The 15,516-nt window shown below is 39.6% G+C and overlaps 1 protein-coding gene across 1 annotated transcript; it reads left to right on the forward strand.

Annotated features, from left to right (window-relative positions):
* Positions 1-1,472: 1,472 nt before the first annotated feature.
* LOC139446452 (uncharacterized) lies at positions 1,473-12,361 on the forward strand. The gene is made up of 6 exons (XM_071227770.1): positions 1,473-1,781; positions 2,811-2,898; positions 4,030-4,238; positions 4,466-4,548; positions 11,593-11,791; positions 12,245-12,361. The coding sequence occupies exons 1-6, from the start codon at positions 1,473-1,475 to the stop codon at positions 12,359-12,361; spliced, it is 1,005 nt and encodes a 334-aa protein (XP_071083871.1).
* Positions 12,362-15,516: the final 3,155 nt, after the last annotated feature.

The raw sequence follows: 15,516 nt of genomic DNA on the forward strand, positions 1-15,516 counted from the left end.
AGAAAACACATAGCTAGAGGCCAATAGGGGCATGAAGCCAATAAACAGGTGATTATTGGTTCATGAGTTCATAGTAGGCGGATGGGATGTAATAGCCTTGATCTCTGTTGATTGATGGCTTGTGGCGGCGAATATGGACTGCTTCTGTTAGTTTTCTTTTGTTGAAGTCATGGAGGTTGTTGGCGAGGATTTGGACGTTGTCCCATTTGATGATGTGATTTGGACAGTTGATGATATGGTCCGAGATGGCTGATTTGCTGTCGGATTTGGTGGTGGAGGTTTTATGCTCTTTGATTCTGGTGTTGATTGGGCGGGATGTTTCACCTACGTAAGATTGCCCACAGTTGCAGTCAACGGCAGGAACACATCTAAACCCCAAGAGGCTAAAGGTGCAGTCTACAAAATTGACTGCAACTGTGGGCAATCTTACGTAGGTGAAACATCCCGCCCAATCAACACCAGAATCAAAGAGCATAAAACCTCCACCACCAAATCCGACAGCAAATCAGCCATCTCGGACCATATCATCAACTGTCCCAATCACATCATCAAATGGGACAACGTCCAAATCCTCGCCAACAACTTCCATGACTTCACCAAAAGAAAACTAACAGAAGCAGTCCATATTCGCCGCCACAAGCCATCAATCAACAGAGATCAAGGCTATTACATCCCATCCGCCTACTATGAACTCATGAACCAATAATCACCTGTTTATTGGCTTCATGCCCCTATTGGCCTCTAGCTATGTGTTTTCTGCCCATCGTGTTGTGATAGCATAATCCCTTTGTTGTCACACCTACCTATGTTATCCCACTCATGTATGCCCTTGTTGTTACTGTTAATCCTCTATTGTTATCATCCACTTGCTATATATATTCTGCACTATGTCCCTCATTCAGTCTTGCTTGACAACGGTATAAGGATCTATACCGAAACGTCGCCTTTTACAGTATTAAAGAAGTTGTTATCCATAAAAAATTGTGTCTATCTTGTCATCCGTCAACTTCTAAGTAATGCCTATCAAACAATTTGTAAGGTATCAGGTAAATTACAAACGACAAATACACATTTTAATCACCAAATACTAATTGTACTTTCTGCTCCAGACATTTGCGCTTGCTGTGGATGAGAATTGAGCAAGCCAATCTTCGTGACAATGCGAAGTGAGTATTTTTTGCACATCATCGATCCTCGGTGTACATTACATGTAATGTCATTGAAATCTAAAGAAGGATCTCCCAGCTGCAATTTATTTGTCTAAAATTTTGATTTCGATGCATTATCTGTCTCGTTCATTGATTTCACCTAAGCACTTCAAAGATAGCATACTCCTTTTTCTTATCAACAAGCAGTTTTCAGGTAATTTAATGCATATAATTAAAATGCGGTGTTATTGACAATGTTACAAAGTTCAATATGATTAAGGAGTATTAGTGGCAACTTGACAGTTGAAGATTCAGGTGAGGAAAATGTCGTCTGACAATGGTGCACTTGTATTCCTAATTTTGGGAATCATAAAGTTGGTCCATAGCAATATATGTTTTAGCGTGGATTCTATTGTTCAGCGTGACAAGTACATGGAACACCAGGTGTTCAGCATCTTCAGGAGTCCGTCTCTCTACGACTGTGCATCAATATGTCTCATGTCCTCGGCATGCCTGTCCTTTGGATTTGACAATAAAACGCGCACCTGCTTACTCAACAGTAACAACAGTGATGCTGGTACTGTTGTTGACAGGACTGGATTCCTCTTCAGTGATATTCAACACTGGCCAAAGGTTTGTGCACACAGTACTTTTTAATTACATGTCACCTTGTGTTTAAGGGATCCCGCAGCATGTCGGGTTATTCAGGGTTGTTTATAACCGGTAAGGTTGGTTGGTTGGTTTGTTGTATAACGCTACACTCAGCAATATTCCAGACAACCCAGCGTTGACATCATGAGCATCGATCCACACAATTGGGATACGATGACATGCATCAACTAAGTCAGCGAGACTCTTACGACAAGCATAGTCGCGATTTACATGAAGCATGGGTTGCTGAAGAGCATTTCTACCCCGGATCTTTGTCTTGTCGTTAGGAACAACAACGAACGTTTATTGTAGGGCAGCCAGACTTTGGATGATAGCTGGCAGGGGCAGAATTTATTTATTCTGTTTCCTCATTATCAGTTTGTGCTTTTCTACCAATGGCAACATCACGCACTGTCTTATCCCACTCCGACAGACAGGTAACAGGTTCATTTTCTCTTATGGCAAAGTTTTCGGTATATGCTTCGACAGCATCCATAAGGATTTGATAGTTGTTATATCAATTGGTTGCAGGATATTTTTTATCAATATTTGAATAACTGACGAAGGTTGTTATTGTCAACAATAGAGAATGCCTTTCAAAGACTTTACAATAGAGAAATCAATTGTGGTCATATGACTAACACGTTGGTAGCTGTATGACGAGTCTTGTCAGCCACAAGTAGAAGAATTTACAACATGGACCACGTTCTGCGTAACTTATAAGTTCTTGTGATTATGAAAAGGGGTTTGGCGTTTATGTTTTCTTGAAATTTGAAATATTGTGGGATATTTTGGCGATCTGATTATTTTCTGAGAATGTTATTTAACTTGAAAGCATCAATTTTTTTGTTTGCACATTTCAAATTCGAGAACATGCGGACATAAAAAAAGAACGACCAACATCGTTTTACAACAAATACGTTTTCCATGACGAAGTGCAATTACGAACATTATTAATTTTTCGACTTTAATCAAACTCGTCTATTCACTTGTTATCTCTTTCCTTTCAAGTCTCTCACTGGTCGATGCTCTCAGAGAGCATGCCCCAAAACCACCCGGTGTGAAGTAACTCGACTTGGTAGTGCAACATGTGTTCCAGGTAATCAATATTTTACCAAAGCATTACCTGCCTTTTGCAGGAGATGCACACACGCAATGGGATATTTTTGTCTATTTACAGTTGGAAATACTGTAAATTATGTTGACTGGCTGCCTAATTGCTATCCTTATTCGTAGTTTGATACATTATGTAGAATAATAAAGCATTTCCGGAGCACCAATTGTTCAATTTAGACCAAAACGCAAATGTAGTACGTATTTCACAAAGATATTGAACATATAAGTAGAATGCTTACGTCGCAAAGGTTTACGTCTACCAAAAGGGGTAATGTTAATATCTTCTTGTGTTGTTCTCCACCCTTATGAACATTCTTAGAGTAACGCATACTTCAGAATCATATCAGATACTTAACAAATGTCGCCCACAATCAAGCCTCGGAGTTTTGGTACTTTAATCGAGTCAGTTTGATGTAACTGCTCTCGAAGGACACTTTGTTGAAATTGCTATATACATACATTAAATACAAATGAAAAGGGGACGATTATTTTTCAAACTATCGTCAAAGTCTGATTGAGATTAATATAAAATAGATGGTTTCCTGACCGATAATGACAAAAATAAAAGCAAAATTATTCAGTTTTGTTGTTGTTTTCTTTACCAATCAATGACAACCGTTCCTTAACATTGAACTTGACTTTTCTGTTTCCTGAAATATCACTTGAAAATCTGTAGAAAGCTTGTATGTTGTTCAGGGCCTTCGACCTTTGTTGTAGATACTTCAGATATAAATCCACTGATGCTTGAGAGGAGGGGGTTGTCGCATTCATATTGAGTCGCATTTTGGGATAGGGACCAGTGTTTGCATTCTTTTGGAGACGCAATAATTTCACGATTTACAGTATATATTTTTAGTAAACACGTGTTTTTCAGGACACTCTGAATGTCTAGCGAACAAGTTGTTCTTTAGGGGTTAAACCTGAAGACAAAACATGACCTGGTGTCATCATTGATTCCGTGATCCATTCATGTAATTGCCATCACTATTTAGCCTTTAGTAAGTAATCGTAACTGAATATTCGCGCATGTTGACGTTTTATGTTTTAAAACAACATCCCTTTTGACATATTGACGTGGATTTTAATACAAAGCTGTGTGACTTATCTTCTCAAGAGTTTCAAGGGTGTGGTCATCCCCCCGTTGTTAGAGACGCCACCATGACGTATGATGGTCACTACAATGGAGCTGTGGCAACCTACTCCAGGTATACCTGTGAACAGGACTTCAAAGTCTGCCACAACAATGTAACCAGCACCTGCCAGTCATCTGGATCGTGGGAGACTCCGGCAGGTCTGTGTGAACGGTTCAGGTGGCACAATCCGGTAGGTGAAAACAAATTTCCGTCTCAGTATTTTAGGATCTTGCGCTGTGATGGTAAACATGAACGCAGGTTTAACTCAGTGATTCGGATAATTTAGGCATAATACCACAAATTGAATTAAATCGAGCTTGTTGTCGCACATGCGATCATACACAACATAATTCCTTTACGTATTTCTGACACGGGGAATAAACATATTGACAAAATTAGTTTGTATGTTTGTTGTAGGTTGAAAAGACGTATTCATTTCCATGCGGTCCAACAAGAGGCTTTCAGCTGATATTCAAAGGAACACTAACAAGACGTACAAGGTAATAAATGCAGACCTATTTGAACTATATTCCTGATATTTCATAATATTTTATTACATTTATTTCATACTATATTATTTCATAATATATAAATTATCATACCTTTGACCTCATGAGAATCCCGGGCAAGGTGATGTCCTCAGTATCCCATGCTTGTTGTAAGAGACGAGTAAATGGATCGACAGCGTGAGATATTAATACAAATATACCAATATTAATAACAAGAATATCTGGTCCAGACTCGAATATATAGCTTCAATATTGTTTAACAAACAACCAACGTTCCATTGACCCCTTATTAACATGTTTTTGTTTGTTTGTTTGTTTGTTTAACGCCGCACTCAGCAATATTCCAGCTATATGGCGGCGGTCTGTAAATAATCGAGTCTGGACCAGACAATCCAGTGATTGACATCATGAGCATCGATCCACGCAATTGGGATCGATGGCATCAACCAAGTCAGCAAGCCTGACCACTCAATCCCGTTTGTCGCCTTTTACGACAAGCATAGTCGCCTTTTACGGCAAGCATGGGTTGCTGAAGACCTCTTCTACCCCGGATCTTCACGGGTCAATTAACATGTGATGGACTGTAACTAAAAGACAATTTGCATATGGCAGTTGTTAGATGTTGATTCAAACATGAAACTTAACCCAGAATTATACGTACATAACCAGATTGTGAAATCCTTTAATAATCACACAAGATCAACGAACGAATTATTTTGAAATACGCAAGATACATTTTTACATATTCATAAGACAATACATTGGGTAAAATGTGTAATACATGGGTCAAAACATGTGGCAGCAGCAATATAATTGCAAAGTCAGTGCACACACGAATGTCCAGTGTTTGTCACAAATTATTATCTTGAATGCTCCGATCTTGTATCAAGGAATCAGTGTTTGAAACAGGCAGAAAAGTCGGTGTTTTCCGATAAGTATCCTGTCTGCGGATCTGCGGAATCCATATCAAACTGACACATTTACAGCTCGGACAATTCCTGGGTTAAGACAAATAAATGGCAGAACCGCACTCAACTTGTTGAGGGAACAAAACATCCGGCCCCGATGTCCAGCGATACACCCAATTTTGCTTCCACGTCACCGTCAGGCAACATGTGTCACCACTCGCATGTTTCGGTAACCTACAACAAGGCTCGTTCCCATCTCGAAGACCGCCATGCGTCTTTGCTGTTGCTATATGACGGCGGTCTGTAAATAATCGAGTCTGGACCAGACAACTCAGAGATTAATATCATGAGCATCGATCCACGCAATTGGGCATTAACCAAATCAGCAAGCCTGATCACCCGATCCCGTTAGTTTTACGACAAGCATATTACGGCGAGCATGGGTTGCTGAAGACCTATTCTACCCCGGATCTTCACGGGTATGGTTGATAGATTCAAATGTACACGTTTGTTTTACGGGTGTTAGCAGTCAAGGTGGCCGTTTTGCTGAATGTTAACAAACTCTCGTGTACATTTAGTTGATAGATTCAAATGTACACGTGAGTTTGTTTTACGGGTGTTAGTAGTCAAGGTGGCCGTTTCCCGAATGTTAACAAACTCACGTGTACATTTCGTTGATAGATTTAAATGTACACGTGAGTTTGTTTTACGGGTGTTAGCAGTCAAGGTGGCCGTTTCCTGAATGTTAATAAACTCACGTGTACATTTCGTTGATAGATTCAAATGTACACGTGAGTTTGTTTTACGGGTGTTAGCAGTCAAGGTGGCCGTTTCCTGAATGTTAATAAACTCACGTGTACATTTCGTTGATAGATTCAAATGTACACTTGTATTTGTTTTACGGGTGTGATCAGTCAAGGTGGCCGTTTCCTGAATGTTAATAAACTCACGTGTACATTTCGTTGATAGATTCAAATGTACACTTGTATTTGTTTTAAGGGTGTGAGCAGTCAAGGTGGCCGTTTCCTGAATGTTAACAAACTCACGTGTACATTTCGTTGATAGATTCAAATGTACACTTGTATTTGTTTTAAGGGTGTGAGCAGTCAAGGTGGCCGTTTCCTGTACGTGTACATTTCGTTGATAGATTCAAATGTACACGTGAGTTTGTTTTACGGGTGTTAGCAGTCAAGGTGGCCGTTTCCTGAATGTTAACAAACTCACGTGTACATTTGGTTGATTTATTGTTTTCGTCCAGGAAACGGCTACCTTGACTACTAACATCCGTTCATTTGAGCCATCACTTGTCTTGGCTTTCCAAGACTATATTCAATGTTATATCCATTTTGATGGAATACCAAGATATTACAAATGTATCAAAGTGATTAACTGATCACCTTTTTCAAAAGAATTAGTAAACTGAACATGTAACTATAGAGATGACTGAATCTGCTCAGGTCAGTCATATTTTTCATGGTATTCATGGCCCATGTCAAAAGTATACAATAAAGGTCTATGTCTGCTCATCTGAGTTTGTGAAGATTCCGGGGTAGCATACGAGGGGTGTTCATTAAAAATTTCCCCTAAACCACTTAGGGTTATCATATTTGGTTGAACTTTCACATGTGTAATGATACATGTATCTATGGGTTACGTCTGAATTTGCAGCACCAAACTATTAATCTTACCACTTTTACAGGTGTTATGATCTAGTAGGGTGTGACAATGGAACCAGTAGAATACCGAGCAGTGATTAGGTATATATATTTGAAAGGTCGCACACCAAAAGAAACTTTCGATGACATGAAAGCAACTTATGGGAAAGATGCCCCATCATATGACGTTGTTAAACACTGGCATCGCCAGTTCAAGTGTGGTCGGACATCTGTGGAAACAGTTGCCATTCCTGGTCGCCCCCATTCAGCCATTGATTAGGACACTATCCATCAAGTGGAGACCGCCATTTTGGCAGATCGACGTATAACTGTTCGCCAGTTAGCACAAGATGTCAAAATCAGTGTAGGGTCTGAGGAAAAAAATCATCCATGACAAGTTGAACATACATAAGGTGTCTGCACGATGGATTCCCAGGTTGCTCACACCTTTCCAAAAGCAGGAACGAGTCAATTGCTCAAAGGATCTTTTGGACATGTGCCAAAAAAACCAGGCAAACTTTTTTGACAGACTTATCACACAGGAAGAAACATGGGTCCATCACAATGATCCTGAGACTAAAGTTCAGTCGATGCAATGGAAGCATGTGGAGTCACCACCCCGAAAGAAGGCACGTGTCCAACCCTCTGCAGGCAAGGTCATGCTCACGGTGTTTTGGGACCAGCACGGAGTAGTGATGATGGATTTCTTGGCAGAGGGTACCACAATTACAGGAGCTTATTATGCTTCACTGCTGTGGAAATTGCGGGACGCTATCAAGCTTAAGAAGCGTGGCATGCTGACCAAGGGTGCCCGTCTCCTGCAAGACAATGCTCCAGTACACAACTCTCATGTTGCCCAGACAGAAGCGCGGTCCTGTGGCTATGAAATCCTTCCACATCCTCCTTACTATCCTGACCTTGCACCATCTGACTTCCACCTCTTTCCAACCATGAAGTCAATTTTGAAGGGAAAACGTTTCGCAGATGATGAAACACTGGTTTCTGAAGTCAAGTCCTGGTTTGAGACGCAAAATGAGGGCTTTTACAAGCGAGGTCTCCATAGTTGCATAAAACGATGGGAGAAGTGTGTAACTCTTGGTGGTTCCTATGTGGAGAAAGACTAATACCTATGCCAAGTTTCATTCCACTAGGTCCATCGGAAGTGGGTCAGGGGAAATCTTTAATGAACACCCCTCGTAGGTCTACAACAACCCATGCTTGCCGTAAAAGGCGACTATGCTTGTCGTAAAAGGCGACAAACGGGATTGAGTGGTCAGGCTTGCTGACTTGGTTGATGCCATCGATCCCAATTGCGTGGATCGATGCTCATGATGTCAATCACTGGATTGTCTGGTCCAGATTCGATTATTTACAGACCACCGCCATACAGCTGGAATATTGCTGAGTGCGGCGTTAAACAAACAAACAAACAAACAAACAAAAACATGTTAATAAGGGGCCAATGGAACGTTGGTTGTTTGTTAAACAATATTGAAGCTATATATTCGAGTCTGGACCAGATATTCGTGTTATTAATATTGGTATATTTGTATTAATATCTCACGCTGTCGATCCATTTACTCGTCTCTTACAACAAGCATGGGATACTGAGGACATCACCTTGCCCGGGATTCTCGTGAGGTGGGATCGGGTGGCCAGGCTCGCTGGCTTGGTTGATGCATGTCATCGTTCCCAATTGCGTGGATCGATGCTCATGATATTAATCACCGGATTGTCTTGTCCAGACTCGATTATTTACAGACCGCCGTCATATAGCTGGACTATTGCTGAGTGCGACGTTAAACAACAAACCAACCAACCAATCATCTGAGTTTGGTGTGTGTACCGAATGATAACTATCTATAAATATGACTTTGTCGGGCATTGCTTTTGCGTATAAATTTAATGCATACCAGCAATGACATATTCAGAGACAATCCTTTCAATGACTAGTGCTTTAACAATGATGTCTAAACTCGTATAAATGGATCACACATATCAAAATTAGGGTAGTGGTAATATATTTTAAACAGATTTAATTGGTATAAATATAGATTTGGTGATTATCTGGTTTCTAAGATAACCCGACACAAACACCTCTGTGTTATGTCAGATCCGTGCCATATACCTTTATTACATTAACAAGAGAAAACTGATAAATACAGATTGCTGGAAGAAAAATGGATTCCTCAATAAACATTCACAACCATATGATGGCTTATGCACCACAAATTATAAACGCAATGATATATACAAAAAAAAAGTTAAACACACCCTAAGATATTTAATTATTGTTTGGTCCCAATATTTGTAACAGTCATGAAAGATATAATTATGGGAACAATTATGATGTAATCAGTCATGCGTGACGAAAGCTTACGTGCTATGCATGGTATGCCCTTGCAGCATGCTCGAGTATCTCCAAAAGCAGTATATCCAAATGTTAAAATTGTTTTAAACAGTTATTCCATGACATTGCGTGACCATGGCACGAAGGCGATTATCTAACGCCACAAGATGGCAAATAATCGGCATGCATAACGCAGGAATGTCTTGTAATGCCAGAAACCGGCTGAAAGCTGCAGCACTGAGGGCTAGACGAGTCATAAAGCGTCCCTTGTTGGGATATCACAACAAAGCTGCTCGTTTAGCATGATGTATTGCGCGACAGAACTGGAGTCTGAGAACTTGGAGATGGATCCATTGATCAAACGAAAGTCACTTTCTGCTGCACGTCACTGATGGTTCAGAGGCACCGGAACACGGCCTACACCTCCAGGAGCATTATACCGACTGGGGGCTCGTTAATAGTTTGGGGATGTGTCTCTCATGATTGCAGGTTGGATTTGGTCACCATAAGGGACAACTTAACGGGGGCTCAGTACATCCGGGGCAATGCTAGGCCTTGTCGTTCGCATGCAGTCATGGATTACAGCAGGGCAAATGCAATAACGACTCTAACCTGGCGAGCAATGAGCCCAGATTTAAACCCCTGGAAGATGTTTGGGATATTCTGGGGCGGCGCATGCAGGCACGAGATCCTCCTGTACAAGATTTCCGCCACTTGGAAGCAGCATTGCATTAGGAGTGGTTGTTGTTGATCGATCAACAGTTCCAACATCTGACTGGAGGCATGAGACGTAGAGTGGAATGCGTCATCCGGGCACGTGGCAGTTATACCTGCTACTGATCTGTTTCACGTGTCATGTCAAGTAGACACTTTAAGAAACATTTGGACATGAAACATCAAACGTAACTCGTTTACTTAATCCTTAATCCATACTTTTTGGGGGTATTGTCTAATGTAAAAAACTGTACCTGTGTTACCATGATGTTTTTGTCAGTAAATTCAATCTTAATTCACCAATATCTGCTTTATTCATTGTCAAATGTTTGTTCTATACGATGACATTGGTATCGCCCAGCTCCTGTGGTCAGTCATGCTTTTTGCTATTTGTCATGGTTCAGAAATAGGGATGTGCTTTACTTTTTTCTTTGTGTATATTTCATGACAAACCGTTATCCCCACTACCCATATTTGATACCACATATGTATGTAACCAGCAGTTGCTATCATGAGGTGAGTTTTAACAAAGAGACTTAAAAGGATGAACTCCAAAAGGTTTCACTTATGTGTACATCCGGGCCTCGTCGTTCGCATGCAGTCGCTGATTACAGCAGGGCAAATGCAATAACGACTCTACCCTGGCCAGCAAAGAGCCCAGATTTAAACCCCCTGGAACATGTTCGGTATCATCTTATAATAATTGATTTAGTGCCAGCATAAACTCTTTAATTTGGAGGCACTCGCAAGGGATTCCTTTCATTAAGCAACAAATCCGAAAAATCTGGTTGCCCATGTAAGGGAGCATCTGAGCTTATGTTGTGGGCCGTTCTTCCATCATAAACATCTTACTCTCAGAATCCAAAGGACCAATGAAACTGATATTTTTACATGCTTGTCCCCACCAATGATGACATCTGAAATTGTTCAAGAGGTTCGAAACCGAATTTTATTCCGTGGCCGCTAGGACGTCCATATTCATGACAAAATATTTACAGCCATTACTCAGACATTTTTGTTCTGACTGTTCCAACTAATGACGAAACCTAAGTTTGTTCAAGAGGTTCGAATCCAACTATCCTAATGGCCACAATTTTGAAAAAAAACCTTTATATGGACATTGCTAAGCATTTAGTTGTTTTAACATTTGCTGATATTGCGTATATGTGTTGCGTTTAGTACTAATATATGCAAACATATATGGATATATCTTGTCAACATGTCAACTTATCCTTTTGCCTTACTGTGCATGTGCCTTTTTGTGAATTTTGTTCTAATCGGTATCTAGTCTTGTGTTTTTTTGTGTTTTGAATCTTTATCTTTTTGCTTTACTTTGTGAAAGTGGTTCTCTTATATAGTTGAAATATTGCCAAAATACCTACTCATTTCATCTAACATACTATTACAGATGGGGTATCGGGATATTGAAACAAGGAGATGTGTTGTTCTACTCAGAATTTCGCTATTGGCTTCGCGGGTTTTATAAAAAGATCGCCTTAAACACGAAGTTACATGGAAGATGGAACCGAGAGTTGTGTACCGATCTTACAATGGAGGTTGGACAAGAATCTCAGGTCCAAATAACCCTTCAAGATGGAGTATACAGGGTATGTATAGAATGTAATCGGCAAACAGAGTAGAATACTGGGTTTATCTTTCAGTGGAATTTAAACTTCAGACAGCAGAGTGTACCTGGTTAATATATCAGTTGAATGTAATCTTAAGACAGTATTGACATACAGGATTTATGTATCAGTGGAATGTAAATTGCAAACAGATGTATACAGGGTATTTATATCATGGGAATGTATATACATTAGCTTTATTTGGCAGTCCAGTTTGTGTGATTATTATGGTATATATTTGTTTGAAAATGTTATCCTTTGGAACCTATATGGTTTAATTTAGAATTACAGTCTTCGTCACAAGAAAGAAAATATACTCGAGATAACAAATTCAAGAACATTTTCTTATATTTCTAAAGCATATGGTTGATACTTTGTCTACGAGGATGGTTCAAACATTTAAAGTAAATTACAGTAATGGTCGATTTATTCCAGTTAGTAATCGATGGTGCCAGCATTTACAACTTTACCGAGAGAGATGCTGGGGCAAAGCCGGACCAGTTCTATTTCGTCAGAGATGTCTCTGTACGTATGATGAAGTTGATGTCTTAAACCTAACCACTCAAGAACAACACCACTTCTTCATAAGTTTGCTGAGCTACTCCCGCTGAGATGTTAACTTGTCTCATATAAGACCATGACTGTATTTTTTACATCAAGGCGGAATGTGTTCACACGCCTAAACACTATTTTTCTCAACTTGAGAAATCAAATGTCTTTGTCATTCAGAGAGTTATAAGCATAATAAAATGGGCAAGAGTGCATAACATGAAGTCATTGCTGTCATCTTTCACTCAATGTTGCACAGAGAAAGCCAGAATCTATTACGCACGCCAGCATTTCCCAAGCATAAATTGTTTCCCTAACATACATCTAGGCAGTTACAGGCGGAATTTAACTTCCAGAAGTGAACTGTTACAACTCGTTTCACACTTGAGTTCAATATATTTGAAACGTGATAGTGTGACTTGCATGTCATTGAAAAAAGGAGGCTTTCAAAGTTTCAGAAATTTGACTTGGACATCACCAAAGGGGACAATACCACCCTCTGAGACCAGCATCACTTCAGGCTTTCTGACACATCAATTTCACCCTAAAAATCTTTAATACTGTTTCAAAGCAGTGTTAAACCTAAACTCACCGGAACACTGGAATAGTCATCAGTTCTATCTCTTTCTTGTTCTTGGTTGCTGAGAAAAGAATAGGTCTTCAGCAACCCATTCTTGCCGTAAAAGGCGACTATGCTTGTCATAAGAGGCGACTAACGGGATCGGGTGGTCAGGCTCGCTGACTTGGTGCTGAAGTCTCATGTCTTGTTATCGGCTTCTCCCCAAAACTATTTGGGGGCCTAAAGTATCGAAGCAGCGGTGTTTGACAAATGTTTGCATTTGCTAATATGTAAACTGTGTTGCATCGACTATCTACAACATAATTCATCTTATGATGCTTAGCAGCTATACAGATACTCCAGGAACCGGTCAGCTGCAACTCAAACATCAATCAAGAGAAAAATCTGAAGATGTTGTTATTTCTGTAGCAGCATGGTTCAGCGGCGGTAATTTGGCCATGCTGTGACCTGCTGGCTACATTGTAACACGGCCAGGTTGAGACCGCTGTGATTGGCTCAAGTAAGCCACACTCTAGATTTCTTTGCATCAACCAAATCACCTGACCACCCGATCCTGTTTGTCGCGTAGCTGTCTGTAGGCACGACAGGCACTTACCTACACTTCAACTTTATATTTTGAAGAAATTTTTTTTTTTTTTTTTGTGGCTAGACATTAGTGTGCTGTTGAGAATGATCTCCCCCATAAGGACATAACTCTCAGCAGACTTCATGCGACCCACTTCAAGCCTGCAGCATGGCCCCTTGATCTATTGACTCCTGCTTCGAAGTAAATTCTCCTAATTAGTCACAAGGAGACAGGCAACAACTTCAGGATGTCACTGATCGACGTCACTCGAGTTTATAAACTGTCTTGCAGAACGCCAACAAAAGTAGCCCATATATCCTGACGCAGACGTTCTTACGGAGGCTGAGCTCAAGAATGGCCTTGTGTAAAAGGATATGCTAACTTGGGATGATTGTCACTTGCTCAAGTTTGGATCCAATTAGATTTTAATATCAAACTGCAAGCATCAAGATTCTGCATGAATAAAATGTAATATTTTTGTTAAAATGTTTAAAAATATTTTTTTTTTTAAATAAAACAAAAAACAACGTGATCTTGAGGATCGGCAATCAGAACAATATATTAACATTTTTTTTTCACACAAGGTTTCATGTAAACACTTATATTCTTCAAAAAAAAAGAAACGCAATAGGGATAATTTTGGCCATAAAGGCAAAATTAGCGGACTAAAAGGTGCAAAATGAAGAGGTTTAATGTGTTATAGTGTCATTGACAACTTTACTTCAGTGTATTCTCTGCATGAGAGTTATTGATAAACAACACTATTGTTTGGTTGTTGTTTGACGCCGCACTCGAAAATCAAATGCCTTGTATAGTGGCATTACTTTTGACACGCACAGAAAAACTAAACTTGAGTTACATTCAAATGAATGCGGACAGAAAAATTCCGTAATTCGAAAAAAAATATCTGAGGCTGAAACAGGCCGATTGTGCACTCGATAGTTGAAATTGCGCAGCGCTTCAAACACCGGGAACACATTATAACCTCGGTGATCAGGATTCCTTTTTCAAGACGTTGTCAGAGAAAACAAATACCCAACAGAACACATTCGAAGAGTTTGCCTAAAATCTTTACTGCTTTGCAATTATTTAATTATTTTAGCGTTTGTTTGTTGTTTATTGAAACACGAAACACTATTCAGACAGTTTATTCAGTATGCAAGGCCATATTGCCAATAGTACAGTTCAGTTTTAACAGATGCATAAAAATCAACGTGATCTTGAACAAAGCATAATATATTCACTTAAATCCATGTTTCAAATAAATTGCTAAAGATTTGATAACTTGAAAAATATTACAGCTATATGACGAAGGCCTGTAAATAATAAGTCCGGACAAGATAAATCGCAAAGAACAATGAAGAACGAAGTATGGTTTATTTCACGATAAAACATTGTTCTGTCATGACGTCATTTCAGGAGATTCAAACATACGCTCACAACATGATGACGTCGTATATTGGACGACGTTAATTTTTATAGGGAAATATCGAGTGAGTTGTTCCCTATTGACTTAGCTGGGTAACAGATAGACGGAGTGGCCAAACAATCGCATCCGAAAGATATGACAATCGGTATTGGGAGAAAATGTACAGACAAGCGACGTGCGGATTATGAGAATATGCAGGAAATATCAAACTTAACCCACCTGTTCATAAAATGGACTTGTCCGACATTGCCGAGGTCGGATTCTATTCATGGATAATATATCATGAGGCGCGCAATACATATCAACATAATGTAAAGCCTCTTTAAGGATGATGATAAAATGTACAAGTTTAAAACTATTTAGTCGTATCTTTATAATGAAGACTCTCTGAATAGAATCGTTTATCGTCCAATAAAACACTGCAGTGAGAATAAACAATCAGGCGCGCAGCAAATATCAACATAATACACAGCCTCTTTAAGGATAATGAAAAAATGTATATTAGCTTAAAACTGTTTAGCCTAATGGTTTATTTATTCTCCCTGCAGTGTTATATTGTACGACAAACAACGACCACGAACCGT

The sequence above is a fragment of the Haliotis cracherodii genome, unplaced genomic scaffold (genome assembly GCF_022045235.1).
Source record: "Haliotis cracherodii isolate W230 unplaced genomic scaffold, xgHalCrac1.p SCAF_10, whole genome shotgun sequence".
Lineage (NCBI taxonomy): Eukaryota > Metazoa > Mollusca > Gastropoda > Lepetellida > Haliotidae > Haliotis > Haliotis cracherodii.